Here is a 17,764-nt window from a genome sequence, read left to right on the forward strand (position 1 = left end):
AAGAACCAAATGAGATAATACAGGTGAGTGCTTAATGTATAGCAGGTGCAATAAGCTTTAAATAGTAATAGTATTGTCTGTGGTGGTTTTTTTTAAAGGATTTCTTTTTTGATTGGGAAATAAATTTTTATTTATAAAAGGCAAAGGCTGTAAAATTTCACCATGGATGAAAGCCAGTTTATAAATATAATTATTTTTAATCATATATCAATATTATAAAACTTGATTAACTGTAACTCCCAAAATAAAAGTATATTTTTCCAAGGGAAGTAATTCCTGCTGAATAGATACGGGATTTCATAAAGCTCTTAGTAATACAGTAGTCGGTAGGTCTTTATCACAGTGCTATAATTGGTCATTGAACCTGAATATTCGGCTATAAATGTTAAGCTTTGTGAACACCAGAGCGTTAAGATGGGTGATAGTCATGCAGTTAGAGAAGGAAAAGAAGTATGGAATGGAATTCAAAATTAGCAGAAGAGTAGCTGAAAAAGAAGTAGCTGGGAGTAGAATAAGAGCTAACTTTGTTGTGGACGAAACCTTTTTGTGGGTGTTTTCATGTGCCTGAGTGTTTTTTTCCCCACCCTTAAGGTTCAAAGATCACCCAACGTTAAATGAAAGATATTTATTACTCCATCTGCTTGGTAGAGGTGGCTTTAGTGAAGTGTATAAGGTAATGTACATTTTTTTCCTGTTCTTCATACTAATATGACAAAGATATAGGAATATGTGGTTAAGAAGTACATGTCTTTTTATTGATTTTATCATTTTTTGACTGTTTTTATGTCCTCTCATTACAAAAAAGAGTCTGTGGTGGCTTACACTGTCTTATCTCAAGAGTCTTAAAAACTATCCTTGTGCCTTTGCAGTCCCTCTGATATTTGGTACCTGGTTATCACTAGCCAGTCTGATACAAGTAATAACCACCATTAGAATCAAGATAGGCAGGTAGCCATTTAATATAGTACATTTATGGAAAGGTTGTATCCCTTAATTTAAACATGTGTCACAAGTCTTACATGTCCTGAATTTACCCTAATTTCTACCTATTTTAAGGCCAGTGTTTCTCAAATGTGTATTTATAAATGTAGAAATATTTACTCATATGTTTAATGCTTTATACCTTACTTTTTTTCCACTTTATGTTATCTTTCTGCCCAACCTTTAAATATTGAAGTTCCTATGGTCTCATCATTCTTGTGCTCCTTTCAGATATATCCCCCTCCCATTCACTAAGTTATCACCTATTTGATTTCAGATACAGATGTATAGATACATAGCTATCTACCCCACACTCTCCTTCTGAGCCCCGTACCTGCTGGTTTATATGACTTAATCTGTTCACCTCATGTGGATGCTTCATAAGCACTGCAAACTCACATCTGAAATAGAAGTTATCTCTTCTCCCAACGCGCCCCCCCCCCGCTTTTTAACACTGCTCCCTACTTTAATACACAGCACTGCCATTTACCTGCCCAGTCCCTCAAGTGAAAAACATAAAAGCCATCCTTCAATTCACCTTGCCCTTAACTCCCTTCCCCCAACATAACCAGTCCCTGGTATCTGTCATTATTAATGTCATTAAGCTCTCCTAAATCCAGCAATGACCCTTCTCCCTCTCTCTTAGTGCAGGGCCTCATTGTCTCTTGTTGCATTGCCTAGCTGATCACCTTTTTTCTGGGCATTGAGTTTCTCCAGTTCATTTGTGTGTGCTGCAGCTAGAGTGGCCTTGTTGTAAAATGCAGTCTGATCATCTCACTCCCCTGCTTATAAGCCCCAGTGGCTTCCCATTTGCTCTTAGCATAAAGTCACATGAAGGTCATAGCTTCACCTTAAACTTCAATTCCTATAGAAGGCTTCCCTGTTAGTCTGCCTTTGATTAGCTCCTTGGAACACTTGGTGCTTCATTATGTATTGGTATAGTCAGCGATTAAGACCTTGGGTTCTGAAGCCAGACAGGCTGGGTTTGAATCCTGGCTAATTCTGACTGCTGTATAAACTTGGGCTTATTGCTTACCATCCTCTGCCTGTCTTCACCTGGGAAAGCTAATAGTACCTACATCATAGGATCATTATAGTGATTAAATGAACTATCACAGGAAAATCACAAAGAACTTCGTTGCTGAGAAATGTAAGCTCATTAGATTATTAGAAATCCTCTCTGTTCAACGAGACACCCTGTATCCAGTTCTGACTCTGGGGCAAATTATGGGATTTGGATTCAGAGAACTTCATTTCTGATCTTGGTTCAACCATGAACTATGTTTTGTTTTGTTAACTTGGATGAGCATTAAGTGTCACCCATCAAGAGTGATCTGTGAGCTCTCTTCCAATTCCTATTTCTCTGATTCTAATGGTAGTTCATCCTCAGGCACTTAATGGTTGAGTAGTCTTAGGCCACAAGGTAGAAAAGAAGGTCATAATGTTGCTCACTGTGGACCTAAAAATCACCAAAAGTATAGTTAGCTAGCACTAGCTCCGCCGAGAAGTTGCCCGGCTTCTGAGCCTACTGATAGCTTTCATGACAGTCTTCTGCCACTGCCCAATAGTATTTCCATTGTTTTTAGCCCCATAGATAGGGTCTAAAAGGGACTTTTCTTTTGGAAGAAAAGGCTTCTGTAGAAATTAGAAAATGCAGATTGTGGGTCCCTAATGACTTGAACCCTCATTACTGATTTAAATACTAATGACAGCCCCTCCGACCCCTTCAAGTCCTTTCATTGTTGCCAGGTCGCTTGGTAAACAAAGTAGCTGACTGTAAGTCAAAAAATTGACTCTTCTCTATACCAAGGTGGAAAGCATTGAATCAGTTGCTCGGTGATTACCATCTTAGCTTTATGGGAAGGTATACTTTACTCTTCTAATCTTGGGAGAAAGATATGTCATATACAGTTATTATCATTATACATGGATGATAACTTTATTAGTACTTAGAATTTTATTTTCTCCTATTTTTTTTTACTATGATTGCCTTTGAGTTTTATAAAAGCTTTTTTGCTTTCTCTCACATGAACTTCTTTTATTCTCTTCTATTATATTTCTTAAAACTTAACTTTTAATATTATAATGAGCTAACGTTTATTGGATATTTATTATGAATCATATATTATTCTGAACACTTTATACGTTTCACCCCATTTAGTCAACAACCCAAACTTCATGAGACTGAGGCTATTAGAGAGGGTATTAAGCACAAAGTCATGCAGCTAATAAATTCATCTGACTCCAAAGTGAATATTCTTAATTACTGCATCCTATATTATTTCTGATCCCATGCTTTTATAATTTCGTGACAAGCAGTTTACCCCTACTGCTTATTTTAAGGTTAAATTGATAGAGGCAGTGGGAACTAGGAACCTTCTTCCTAATAAATATGTAAGCTTTTAGTGTTTTAAGGGAGCGCTTTTGTGTAAAAGTCACAGTTGAACCTAAATTATTAATTCCTCTTTAATGATATTCATTGTTTTTAAAAAACATTTATAAGTCACCTGAAGCCTTAAAATATTGATCATTCTTTATTTAAGAAATAGTCTGGTCATTTGAACAAACAAGTATAAAACCTTTTTTGAGCCCAGATTAAGGAAATATTACTGATAGAGTTAGGTATGATAATTACATATGGTTAATGGTTATGGTTATGTTTAAACAGTTTCATAATAAAAGTTTAGAATTTTTTTAAAACAGTTGGGAAATTGTTAGGAACTTGTTAATTTTCAAATGGGGGGGGGAAGGTGGAGTTGCTAGGAAAGGATACAGGAACCCACCAAAAAAGTATTACAGCCGCCTGTTTTCCTGGCCACTTACTGCTACTACCAGTATAGAGAAGAATGTCTATATTAAAAACAGATAGCTTGGGACTTCCCTGGTGGTGCAGTGGTTAAGAATACACCTGCCAGTGCAAGGGACACGTGTTTGATCCCTGGTCTGGGAAGATACCACGTGCCGCGGAGCAACTAAGCCCATGCACCACAACTACTAAGCCCATGCACCACAACTACTGAAGCCTGTGTGCCACAACTTCTGAGCCCGTGTGCTACAACTACTGAAGTCCTCGCATCTAGAGCCCGTGCTCTGCAACAAGAGAAGCCCGCACACTGCAACAAAGAGTAGACCCCACTTGCCACAACTAGAGAAAGGCCGTGCACAGCAACAAAGACCCAACGCAGCCAAAAAAAAAAAACAAAACCCAGAGAGCTTTATTGTTTTATCTTGATTCAATATATTGGCACTTATAAAACTTGAACGTGAAAATTCACATTAAGATTTTCTCTGATTTAGCACCATGGAATTTTTTTTTTTTTTTTTTACGGTACGCGGGCCTCTCACTGTTGTGGTCTCTCCCGTTGCGGAGCACAGGCTCCGGACGCGCAGGCTCAGCGGCCACGGCTCGCGGGCCCAGCCGCTCCACGGCATGTGGGATCTTCCCGGACCAGGGCACGAACCCACGTCCCCTGCATCGGCAGGCGGACTCTCAACAACTGCGCCACCAGGGAAGCCCTGCACCATGGAATTTGTATCTTGTTTCTGATAATAAATGTGCCACTGAACTATATATAACCTTAGCAGGGATGACTACCAAAAATTGTAATGTGTATTCTCATTCCATATTATTGCAAAAATTATCACTCAAAAAAAAAAAAATCTCTTCACTATTCAGTTGGTCTTTGGTCCAAACTCTTCTATTCCTTGAATCCTAGGCTTTTGACCTTTATGAACAAAGATATGCTGCTGTGAAGATCCATCAGCTTAATAAAAGTTGGAGGGATGAGAAGAAGGAAAACTACCACAAGTAAATATTAATTCTTTATGGTTTTTATCAATTTTGAAAATATATTTAATTGTCATGGAGAATTAATATATTCTCTTTCTCGTAGACATGCCTGCAGAGAGTATAGAATACACAAAGAACTGGATCACCCCAGAATAGTTAAACTCTATGATTATTTCTCCTTGGATACAGATACGTAAGTGAATATAAAAGGATTTATTTTTTAAGAAAAGACATGTTGGCTTTTGCTTCCCCTATTCCATAGTGATAATATAAATACTCTTCATTTGTCCATTGTGATTTTGAATTATTGGATAATATTTTATGTCTGATTTTTTTCTCTTCTCCATTGTAGGTTTTGTACAGTGTTAGAATACTGTGAAGGCAATGACTTGGATTTCTATCTGAAGCAACATAAATTAATGTCAGAGAAAGAAGCTAGGTCTATTGTAATGCAGATTGTAAATGCACTAAGATATCTCAATGAAATCAAACCCCCTATTATACATTATGATCTTAAACCAGGTAATTAATAAAATTTTTGTCTAAATTAAGCTTTAAAGAGTGTAATTTTTAAAAGTCTTACTTGCTAAGTTATCCAAAAATATGCTTTTTGGTTTAGTTTTTAAAAGTCAGTGGAATACTAGTGGTAGTAGCTGAAGTGTTTTTAAAATTTATATCACTGCATTTAAAAACTATATTTTAAATGTATATCTTAATTGATTAAAAATTTTACATATGTATGTTAAGTGTATTATTTCCCAAAAGTCCAGCTTTAGTAGTAAAGATAATGTTTTTCATTTATGTTTCATTAAAAGAACTTTATACTTTGTTCTTAGGGAACATCCTTCTGGTAGATGGAACAGCATGCGGAGAAATTAAAATTACTGATTTTGGTCTGTCCAAGATTATGGATGATGACAGCTATGGTGTAGATGGAATGGATCTAACTTCCCAAGGGGCAGGCACTTACTGGTAAGTGTATTATTAAAAACACCAAAATTACCTAGATTAGTGCCCAGTCTTTTTAATGAGAGTTTATTTTCGCCTACCTTTGAGATTACTGTGGTGTGATGAGAGTACTGATATGAAGTCTCTGAGTTGAGAGACTACTATCATCAGTCCTGTTTTCTCACCTGGTCTTAACTGTAACTATCAGCAAACCAGAGGAAGAAAAACTTGGCATCAGCAAGTGACTACCAGCTAGTTCCCTACCAGCCAGAAACTCCTAACATGGAGAATTTGTGAATCTTGTTCTATAATGTTGGAGTGATGTTTATCATGAGTAATGATACTTAATATAATATCTTAGCTATTAAAAGCAATAACTAATAAGCATTAAGCCCTCTCTGTAGAGGTTTTGTGGTTACAGTTTTTAAGATGGATGTTTTGTCAATAATGAATGAAAGAGAAATTTGGTACAATCTTGGTCTTTGGCCTTAACGCTCAAAAATCTTTTTAATAACTTCATACATACAGATATAAATCTAGATAGAACCATAGATTCACTGATACGAGTCTAAATGAATGTCATTCCCTTCAGAGTTACCTACGTGTTGACAAAAATTACTTCAGTGTGAATTTTCAAACTTAGTATCAAATTTGCCAAAGTGGAGAACATAGACTATAAAATTTCAAAACTAATTTAGTTTTCAGAATAAATTAGTTTAGCAAAAAGAGTGAAATCTTAAATGGAAGGGAGATAACTACTCAGCTTCACTGAGCAGGATGGTGACTACAAACATAAATGTGACTTTGGAGTCTTCAGAACAATCTTCACATAGCCTGGGCAATAATAACCAATTCTATAAAATGCCACAGGTTGGTATGGACTTTACTTTTCAGAGTAAGGATTAGTCATGTTCCATGTTTTCATTTAAAGCCAGTTTAGAGTTTCAAATTATGCTTGTGGCATTTTTTAGGAATATAAGATAATGTATCATAATTTTCTTTCAATATATATTCTTTAAAAGTCTATCATTCAAACTAGTAACTCCTTAAAAGTCAGTACCCTCAGTCAGTAGTCTTTAGACTTCTTTCTTTTAGCAACAAGGCTCCTTTTTTCACCACAAAATCTTAGAATCCTAATAAAACCAACAAAAATAAGGCTTCTTGGTAGAACCCTGTATTCTGTGGCAGACAGCTTGAAAACCATGTTCTAAGTAATAGATCATCCTTCCTCTGCAGAGACTCCCACCATACTGTTTCCCTCTCACTCTGGCTTCCCTAGTGCAGGGCAGGGCAAGGAAATTTCCCCCTGACAGATGGGCATGAGACAGGGAAGCTTATGTTTTAGGGTGCTGTGCAGGAAGAAGATACAGTCATGGCATTTCCATGTTAGGAACCTGGAATTATATACTTCTTGTAGAAACAGCTTTCCCCAAAATGGTTAGTTTTTTATTCATATACAAACTTTTAGAATATAGGTATGTAGTGCTTTTACACATCATCCCCAGAAGCTTAAATTATTTGTCAGTATCACTTAGAAGAAAACGAGTTTTGTTTCTCCCTTCCTCTTGGGTCTCAAATGCAAGCATCCACTAAATCCTGCTGTCGTTTTCCCCGAGTAGCTTTGGTATCTATTCCTACACTTCCTCTCCTTGCTTATATACCCTTTTACCTTGAGAGACGGTATAGCACAGTGTTTAAGAGTCATTCTTGTTTCAGTTACACACACATAAACCTACAGAAAATATACGCTTTTATTCATAAAACAAATCTGGCTTTTTATTTGATTTGGAGGGTAGGAAAGGATTTACATCACAAATAGGTTATTGGTCATCTGTGAATGTTCTGCTGAATTTAAACGATTTTAGCATAGTGAGTATAAAACTAAAAAGAGAAGCTTCCCATTTAGCTGTATTATTCCTTTTCAGGACTTTGTAGTTTATCTAAATTTTTGAAGTGTGAGATGCTTGCATCCTGATGGAGCTTTTTATCAATACTTATAACCTAAGGTTAAAAGTAAAAATTTATTTTTACTTATATGTATTTTTACTTTTTAAATAAATTTTACAATCTATTTTTACCTTTTCTTTATCTAAAATTATAAATTTATAAATAAAAATAGTATTTTTGAATGCTCCATATATTTCTGATGCTGCTACTGTTTGAAACTGTACAATGAATTAGCGCTGTAATGGAGGTAACATCTGCCTGGAGGGACGCAGAGAAGGCTTGTGAAAGTTGGGTGGGTCTTGAAGAAGAAAGGGTGGTCACTGTGTGAACTGGAGTAGTTAAGGAAGGCATAAGAGGTTGTCATATTCAGAAGCATTGCGGGGAAGCACAGTGTAGGGAACCAAGTGAATCGGCTTTGCCTAACCAGTTTGAGGGGCTGGGGGTCAGGAGAAGAGATTTTGGAAATTTAAGTTGCTGCTAGATTAGGACAGGTCTCGTGTTACAAGCAAGAGATAGGAGGTCTTGCCTGGGCAGTGAGTGAGGCTGAGGTTCTTTAAACAAAAGAACTGGCTGATCAGATGTGTGTTTTAGGAAGAGAACTTCCTACAGTTTGAAGATTGGTGAAGGGGGGATAGGCGAGGATTTCTTCTGTTAGTAGATACTTAGAACATTGTAATTTCTAATGATAATTTATCATTTCTGTAGATCATACACTACAGAAATGTATATAAGTTGACCCTTGAACAGTGCAGGGGCACCGGTCCTCTGCACAGTCAAAAATCTGAGTATAGCTTGCAGTTGCCCTTCATATACGTGGTTCCTCCACATGCCCGAAATTCAACCAGTCAGGGATTGTGTAGTGCTGCAGTATTTACTATTGAAAAAAATCCTCGTATAAGTGGACCCGTGCAGTTTGAACCCGTGTTGGAAAAGGGTCAACTGTATATTACACACTTTAACCACAAAGTTGTTTGTTTTGGCTCTAAAGTCAAATGATACAGGGATACAAATGCCTTAAAAGTTAGGACTTTAATCAGTGAAAATCACCTAAGGGTTTTTGTATGGATAAAATGAGTGTAAGATTTTACATTTAGAAGGTTTTAAATTATAAATTGTTAATATCCTTTCCTTTTTTCCTCCCCCCAAAACCTAGGTATTTACCTCCTGAGTGTTTTGTAGTTGGAAAGGAACCACCGAAGATTTCCAACAAGGTTGATGTGTGGTCAGTCGGAGTCATCTTCTTTCAGTGTCTTTATGGTAGAAAAGTAAGTTGAAGTATAACAGATTCAGCTATATGGAGATAAGTTGAATTTTCCCCTTTTAAAGTTTCATTAACTTGAAGTCAATTTAGTCAAGAATTCCAAGAATTCAGACCTGGTTGAGGCAACAACAAAAAAACCCAAAATAACTGTTTATTTGGGGTTAGGAGCAGACTGGGAAGCAGAAATACATGAAAGCACTTGAATTGTGTTCCGCTGGACTACAAAAGCGGAGGAGGGTGCTTATAGGCAAAAAACTGCAAGCTTACACAAACTGTCAAGAATTAGGATTGGAGCTGGCAAGAAGTAAGGGTGCTTGTTAAGCAAAGATTGGGGTTTGAAATGATGACATAGTTGTGGGGGAACTTTGAAAGTACAAGGTTGCAGCTGGCAATTGCTAGCAGATAGATACGGTTTTGAAAACATCTAGTGGTTTCCTTTAGTTTGATACAGTTCATGAAGTTCAGGTTTTCTCTGATGCAGGAATGTGTCTGAAACCACATCCACAATGGCCACCCAGCTCCATTTTGGATGCCTGAACCATAGTTACTCCATTTGATTTTTTAAATGATCTTAAATATATTATCACTTCCTAAAATTTCTGTGGATCAGAACTATTTTAATGTCACAACAGCTTCTTTGGCCTGCTCTTTGCCTTTTTTTCTTTTAAGAAGAAGAAGTAACTAATCTGTTAACAGTGCTAACGTTTTTCTATTGCTAGGAATAAAGGAGTCAAAACTGTTCATGATCCTCCATTCTCTCCACTTCCTCACCTCCTCTACCCCGTTCCCACCCCACACACACAGTTTGGCCTGAGCATGTTTCCTCCTGTGCTTCCTCAGGGAAATTCCATCAAACTTAGTACTAATTTTTCCCAAACCTCTCTTTACATTGAAGTCAGAACTGTAAGCTACCATAGATATCCTTATCCCATTCAGTCCCTCCATCAGTGTGAAAAGAGAGATTCAGGGACTTGTCTGGGAACTCACTGCATGTTAGGACCAAACCCAGAGCTGATTCATTTAAGTTAGTGTGTCATACTCAAGGTATTTCACTCTTTGGACTTTTCACGGATGTTTCCACTACTTCTCCATCTCTTCTCTAATTAAACTTAAATTTTAAACATTCAGAATAAAATTTAAAATTTTTTTGTTTTTATTTTTATCTTAATTACTTACTTATATAGCAATGGTATTATTTTCTGTTGCTTATTCACAATGTTTTGGCTATGCTAAGGATTGATCAGATGCCTGCTGTCAGTTATAACCTTGTTTCTATGAGAATGCATCCCAGCTTGCAAGTAACTGAGAGTAAGATTTTTTTAGAACACAAATCATGTGTATCTTGGGGATTCTCTGATAATATCTGTTTAAATATTTTGTGAGATAAATTTCTCAACATTGTATTTTTTTTTTTTAAAGCCATTTGGTCACAATCAATCTCAACAAGACATTCTTCAAGAAAATACAATATTAAAAGCCACAGATGTCCAGTTCCCTGTAAAACCGGTTGTAAGCAGTGAAGCAAAGGTACTAAGTTTATGAAAATAAGCTTTGTGAAGTAAAGATTGCAGCCACAGGAAAAGCTGTCCAGTAGGGGCTGGTGATTTGCTCTGGAGAAGAGTTGCTTTAGGCCTTTGGTTGTGATAGTTTTTAAGGACCCAAATATGGTCTGTGATTCTTTTAAGAAGCCAGGCAAAGGAGAACATAATCTACGATTACATTTACATAAAGTTTAAAACAAGCAGAACTCAATTATGGTGTTTAAAAGTCAGGATAGCTGTTACCCCAATAGATTGGGGGCAGAGCCAGTGCCTGAAAGTGGGCATGAAGAGTCTTAGGAGTTCTGATAAAGTTCTTTTTCTTGATCTGTTTGTTTGCCAGTTACATAGATATATTCACTTTGTGCTGTACACTCTATGCTCAATAGGAAGAAAACACTAGGGCAAAAATGGCATCATACCCTTTGGCCAAACTAAATTGACAGTAAAGTGGAATGAGGGTGAAAAGAGCGTTTTACAGAAGAGAAATTCCAGAAAAAGAAGACTCCAAAATTTGGAGGGAGAAATGCAGTATTCCATATTCAACACAGTTACAGGCATACCTCAGAGATATTGTGGGTTCGGTTCTCTACCACTGCAAATAAGGCGAATATTGCAATAAAGAAGTCACACATAGTTTTTGGTTTCCCGGTGCACATAAAAGTTATGTTTACATTATAATGTAGTCTGTTAAGTGTGCAATAGCATTATGTCTTAAAAAAATAATGTACATACCTTAATTAAAAATACTTGCTTGCTAAAAAGTGTTAACCATCCTCTGAGCCTTCAGCCAGTAGTCTTTTTGCTTGTGGAGGGTCTTGCCTTGCTGTTGACGGCTGCTGACTGAGCAGGGTGGTGGCTGCTGAGGCAATTTCTTGGTCTCTTCCTTTCATGAACCATTTCTCTGTAGTATGCAGTGCTGTTTGAAAGAAGTTAGTTCTACTGTGGGTAAAAAGCTTTCAAAATTGGAGTCAGTCCTCTTAAACCCTGCCACTGCTTTATGAAAGAAGTTAGTTCTACTGTGGGTAAAAAGCTTTCAAAATTGGAGTCAGTCCTCTTAAACCCTGCCACTGCTTTATGAACTAACTTTATGTAACATTCTAAATCCTTTGTTGTCATTTCAGCAATTAAGTTTGCAGTCTTACATGGGTGCAGTTCATGACCTCCCCCAAACAGTTACAATAGTAGCAGAAATCACTGATCACCATAACAAATATAATAGTGACATAACAAATATAATGGAAAGTTTGAAAGATTGCTAGAATTACCAGATGTGACACAGAGACACAAAGTGAGCTGTTGGAAAAATGGTGCTGATAGATTTGCTCAATGTGGGGTTGCCACAAACGTTCAATTTGTAAAAAAAAAAAAAAAAAAAAAACCGCAGTATTTGCAAAGTACAGTAGAACAATGTGAGCCTGTGTTGGAAGTCCTAGCCAGAACAGTTAGGCAAGAAAAAGAAGTAAAAGGCATACAAATCAGAAAGGAAGAAGTAAAACTGTCACTATTTGCAGATAACATCATTTTATATATAAAAACCCTTAAGACACCACCAAAAAAGTTAGAACTAATCAACAAATTCAGTAAAGTTGTGGGATATGAAATCAATGCAACAAATTTTTATGTATTTCTATATACTAATAATAAAAGAGCAGAAAGAGAAATTAAGAACACAATCCCAGGGACTTCCCTGGCAGTCCAGTGGTTAGGACTTGGCGCTTTCACTGCTGGGGCCCAGGTTCGATCCCTGGTTGGGGTGCAGCCAAAGAGAAAACAAAACAATCCCATTTACAGTTGCATCAGAAAGAAAAACTATAAGACATTGATGAAAGAAACTGAAGAAGGCACAAGTAAATGGAAAGATATTCCATGTTCATGGATTGGAAGAATTAATGTTAAAATGTCCATACTACTAAAAGCAATCTACAGATTCAGTGCAATCCCTATCAAAATTCCAACAGTATTTTTCACAGAAATAGAGCAAACAGTCCTAAAATTCATATGGAAACACGAAAGACCCAAATAGTCAAAGCCATCTTGAGAACAAAGCTGAAGGCCTCATGCTCCATAATTTCAAACTACATTTCAAAGCTATAGTATTCAAAACAAACAGTACGGTATGCCGTGGAACAACTAAGCCTGTGTGCCACAACTACTGAGCCTGTGCTCTAGAGCCCACGAGCCATAACTACTGAAGCCTGCATGCCTAGAGCCTGTGCTCCACAACAAGAGAAGCCACCACAATGAGAAGACCGCACACCACAACGAAGAGTAGCCCCTGCTCGCCACAACTAGAGGAAGCCCGCATGCAGCAACAAAGACCCAACACAACCAAAATCAAATAAATAAAATTGATTCTTTAAAAAAAAAAAACATATGGTATTGGCATAAAAATACACAGATCAATGGAACATAATTGAGAGCTCGGAATAAACCCACACATGTATGGTCAATTTATGACAAAGAAGCCAAGAATATACAATGGGGAAAGGGTGGTCTCTTCAATAAATGTTGTTGGGAAAACTAGACAGCCACATAAACAAGGATGAAACTGGACCACTATCTTATGCCATACACAAAAAGTAACTCAAAATGGATGACAGTCTTGAACTTAAGACTAGAAATCATAAAACTCCTGAAAGAAAACATAGGCGGTAAGCTCCTTGACATAGGTCTTGGTGAGGAATTTTTGTATTTGACAACAAAAGCAAAGGCAACAAAGTAAAAGTAAACAAGTGGGGCTGCATCAAATGAAAAATCTGCACAGCAAAGGAAACCATGAACAAAATGAAAAGACAACTTACCAAATGGGAAGAATATTTGGAAATCATACCTGATAAGGGATTAATATCCAAAATATATAAAGAAATCAAACAGTTTGATTAAAAACAGAGGATCTGTATAGGTTTCTTCCCAAGGAGGACCTACATATGGCCAACAGTTGCATGAAAAGATGCTCAACATCACTCAATCAGGGAAATCCAAATCAAAACCACAGTGAGAGATCACCTCATACCTGTAGAATAGCTATTATCAAACAGACAAGAAATGAGTGTTGGCAAGGATGTGGAGACAAGGGAACCTGTGTGCACTGTGGTGCGATTGTGAATTGGTGCAGCCAATATGGAAAACAGTGTGGAGGTTCGTTGGAAAATTAAAAATAGAACTACCATATGATCCAGCAGTTCTACTTCTGAGTATTTGAAGAAAACAAAAACATTAACTCAAAATGATATGTGCATCCCCATGATCATTGCAGCATTATTTACAGTACCCGAGACATGGAAGCAACCTTAGGTGTCCATCGTGGGATGAATGGATAAAGAAAATGTGGTGTGTGTGTATATATACATATATAAAATGGAATATACTGTTCAGACATTAAACAAAAGGAAATCTTGCCATTATATGTCATGTCTTGTCGTTATATGTCATATATAAGATTCTACATATGCCATTTTATGTAGAATCTTAAAAAACAACAAACAGAAAAAAACCAAGCTCACAGATACAGAGAAGAGAGGTGGGTGGGTGAGGGGTGGGCGAAATGGGTGAAGGGGACCAAAAGGTACAAACTTCCAGTTATATAAGTCATGGGGATGTAGTGTACAGCCTGGGGATTATAGTTAATAATACTATATTGCATATTTGAAAGTTGCTAAGAGTAGATCTTAAAAGTTCTCATCACAAGAAAAACAATTTTATAACTACGTATGGTGACAGATGTTAACTAGACAATTGTGGTGATCTTTTCACAATACAAATGTCGAATCATTATGTTGTATATCTGAAACTAATATGTCAATGTTTTTTTAATTACCATATGATCCAGCATTTCTACTTCTAGGTAGATACCAAAAAAAGTGGAAGCAAGGACTCAGATATTTATATACCAACATTCATAGCAGCATTATTCACAATAGTTAAAAGGTAGAAACAATCCAAATGTCAACCAAGAGATAAATGGGTAAACAAAATGTAGTACGTACATGCAGTGGAATATTATTCAGCCTTAAAAAGGAATGAGGCCCGTGAGCCATGGCCGCTGAGCCTGCCCATCCGGAGCCTGTGCTCCGCAACGGGAGAGGCCACAACTGTGAGAGGCCCACATACTGCAAAAAAAAAAAAAAAAAAAAAAAAGGAATGAAATTCTGATGCATGCTACAACATGGATGACTCAAACATCATGCTAAGTGAAAGACACAGAAGGACAAATAAATATTGTATGATTCCACTCATATAAGGTACCTAGAATAGCCAGATCATAAAGGAACACAAGTGGTTACCAAGGGCTGGAGGAAGGAGCAATGGGGAGATACTGTTCAATGGGTGCAGAATTTCAGTTTTAGATGATGAAAAAGTTCTGCAGATGTATAGTGGTGATATTGTATAGCAATGTGAATGTACTTAATGTCACTGAATTGTACACTCAAGGGTTAAAATGCTAATTTTTATGTTATGTATATTTTAATCTCAATAGAAAGGAAAAATATGCAGCTTTCCAGCAATAAGTTTAAATGGTAGTAATAGTATTTAGATTGTAAAGTGAACTACTAGGGGGCTGTGAGTTGATAGTTGAATTTCGAGTGATAATTTTACTGCTACAATTTTTTTTTAATTTATTTTACTTATTTATTTTTGGCTGCGTTGGGTCTTTGTTGCTGCACGTGGGCTTTCTCTAGTTGTGGCAAATGGGGGCTACTCTTCATTGTGGAGCACAGGCTCTAGAGCGCAGGCTCAGTAGTTGTGGCTCTCAGGCTCTAGAGCACAGGCTCAGTAGTTGTGGCGCATGGGCTTAGTTGCTCCGCGGAATGTGGGATCTTCCCGGACCAGGGCTCGAACCCGTGTCCCCTGCATTGGCAGGCAGATTCTTAACCACTGCACCACCAGGGAAGCCCTATTGCTACAATTTCTTAAAAAATTTGAATCCCCAGTGAAGTAAAATCTATTTATTGTCTTAAATGTGTCCATCATCTGTAGTATTTAGTTGATTGATATTTAGAAGAGGAAAAGATTTTAATTGCTGACTTTTTTTTTTTTTAAGGCCTTTATAAGACGCTGTTTGGCATACCGAAAAGAAGATAGGTTTGATGTGCACCAACTGGCAAATGACCCCTATCTTCTCCCACACATGAGAAGATCCAATTCTTCAGGAAACTTACACATGGTTGGGCTGACAGCATCCCCTACACCCCCTTCTTCAAGCATAATTACTTACTGACTTTCCTCCAAAATTGGCATGATGTCTTTGAATTGCTTCCAGATGCATACTTGAGTTTGAGAGCTTTTGAGTGTTTTTGTTGTTTTCTTTTTTACACAGGATATGGTTGAGAACTGTTTGTGAACTGAAGTTCTTCATAGCATCGTTTGTATGAGAGTGGATCATGGGCAGTGAATAAATGTACACTTCTGACTGTAATCTTGAGCAGTGAAGGGTGACTGCCTGTTGCACAGAAACAGGAATACCATGTTAAGATAACAGAACAATGGTTTTTTGGGGGGAACACTGTAAATAACGTTTATAATACTTAAATACATTTGGTTGTTACTAGAGAGTTCTAATATGAAGGGTGGTTTTTCATTATTTAAAAACACATGGAAAAAATATGAGACATATTTCTAACACAGGAACTATCTAGTGCCTGGATACATTCTTCAGCATTCAGCAGTTTATCTGCTGCAACCAAAGTAAGAACTGAATGACAGTGACCGTTGTGTTTTATAGTAATAGAATGTGAGAGTTAGACTCTTTGGACAAAGTTATTAGACTTTTGTCATTTGCCTATTCTGGCTTTTACCAAGTTGTACCTCGAAATCACATGTCCACTTTTTTCACTGGTCATGTTAAAGGGAGAGCTATTCCTAGATACATTACACCTTTGACAAAGTGAGCTGCTTGTTTTGAAATCAGCTGAAGTCACTAAATTATAATATCTCCAGTGTTCTCAACATGTTAGAATTGTTAACAGGTATTTTTCTTTTGTTACCAGGCCTTGTTCATTCAAACAAGTGACAATACGTAACCAAATGCAGACCAGTTCTATGCAGGATAATGATAAATTCCCTTCTAGCTCTATTGTAAATTGTGTACAGATGTCATATTTCAATTACCGAGTTTCAGCAGCTTATTCTTGTACAAATGTTTAAAAATATGCCTTTTCTAATTGGATATTGTATTTTTTTTAAGTCTTCTTGAAGGCGCTTTAATTGCTGCTAAATGATGTTGCTTCTTTGCTAAAAAAAATCAAATGACCTCCTTAAAGGTGCAAGTTGACTGTACATTATAGAGAGATTATTAAAAGCAGGCATTTATTAACAATCAAGGCATGTAAAAATGATCCGTGTTGGACATAAAGAGCTCTCGAAATCAGTTTCTTGGTTTCTAGGGCTGTGGAGCACATATATACTAGATTTATAAATTGTTCGTGGTAATCCTACATTTCTAGAAAGTTCTTATCAGCAAGGTGGGATGATGGTCCCTTAAACGAGTTTCTTGTGGTTTGTACAGATTTGTTAAAATGTGAACATTTTCTAACTGCCTTGTATGGTAGAAACCATTATTTTTCAGGATGCTGTATGTCACTCCTCTAAGAAACTTCCTTATCATCACATTCATAATGCTGATACTTACATGTAAATTGTCCATGTTGCCGAAAAAGGAGGCTATGCTTACCACAGATTCCCCTTAATATTGTACAGTTAAACCATGGCTCTTTGTTCTTTCATTGTACATAGACACACTGTCTCTTTAAGATGCTGCTGAAATTGTAGAGAATGTAGCCAAAACAGTAATAAACAATGACAGTTAAAATTTAAAGACTATGAAGTTACATTTGAAGGGAGCTTTCAAGATTTAGGACATTGACTGACTTGGCTCCTTAAGAATTAACTGAATAAATTCTTGAAGTATACTTCAGGATAAGTATGAAGCGTTTCAAGCTGTTAAAGTATACCTAATAACCATTATCAAAGCTAATCCTGGGTAAGTAACACTTAGCCATATCGGGAATGGTTTAAGGGCTATACCTGTTCCTCTGCAGATGAAGATAGAAATCCTATTAAAAAAAATATTGATGTGGTAATGGAATGTAGCATCAATTGAGTGCTTTAGGTGCTGTCGGCCAATTTTTCAATTTTGTTTGAGTGAGTTTTCATCTTTCTGAATCCTAAAATACTATGTTCATATAGTAACAGTTATTTGAAGTCCTGAATTAAAAGAAAATAATCAGTTTGTTTAAAATTTTGGTGAGATATTTAAGTGGATGTGTACATCTAACATGAGATTGAAGAAGTGGTACA

At 36.7% G+C, this 17,764-nt stretch overlaps 1 protein-coding gene and 1 long non-coding RNA gene across 4 annotated transcripts in view; one reads left to right on the forward strand and one right to left on the reverse strand.

Moving 5' to 3' along the window:
* The window catches only part of TLK1 (tousled like kinase 1), a 210,917-nt gene extending 193,212 nt beyond the window's left edge, over nt 1-17,705 (forward strand). For 2 of the 3 annotated variants that reach the window (XM_073807580.1, XM_073807579.1), the window contains exons 14-21: nt 592-673; nt 4,698-4,789; nt 4,875-4,964; nt 5,124-5,293; nt 5,587-5,743; nt 8,820-8,931; nt 10,347-10,454; nt 15,510-17,705. In XM_073807580.1, the coding sequence (XP_073663681.1) occupies nt 592-673; nt 4,698-4,789; nt 4,875-4,964; nt 5,124-5,293; nt 5,587-5,743; nt 8,820-8,931; nt 10,347-10,454; nt 15,510-15,686 (988 nt within the window). In that variant the 3' untranslated portion in view covers nt 15,687-17,705. The remainder of the gene's footprint in view (nt 1-591; nt 674-4,697; nt 4,790-4,874; nt 4,965-5,123; nt 5,294-5,586; nt 5,744-8,819; nt 8,932-10,346; nt 10,455-15,509) is intronic. The other variant, XM_019922783.3, reaches the window with a different exon arrangement.
* Nucleotides 8,925-14,577, reverse strand: LOC141279180 (uncharacterized). The gene is made up of 3 exons (XR_012333101.1): nt 14,455-14,577; nt 11,201-11,384; nt 8,925-9,040 (listed from the first exon to the last, which is right to left on the reverse strand). It is a non-coding gene; the product is annotated as an uncharacterized lncRNA (long non-coding RNA).
* Nucleotides 17,706-17,764: the final 59 nt, after the last annotated feature.

This window comes from Tursiops truncatus, chromosome 7, assembly GCF_011762595.2.
Source record: "Tursiops truncatus isolate mTurTru1 chromosome 7, mTurTru1.mat.Y, whole genome shotgun sequence".
NCBI lineage: Eukaryota > Metazoa > Chordata > Mammalia > Artiodactyla > Delphinidae > Tursiops > Tursiops truncatus.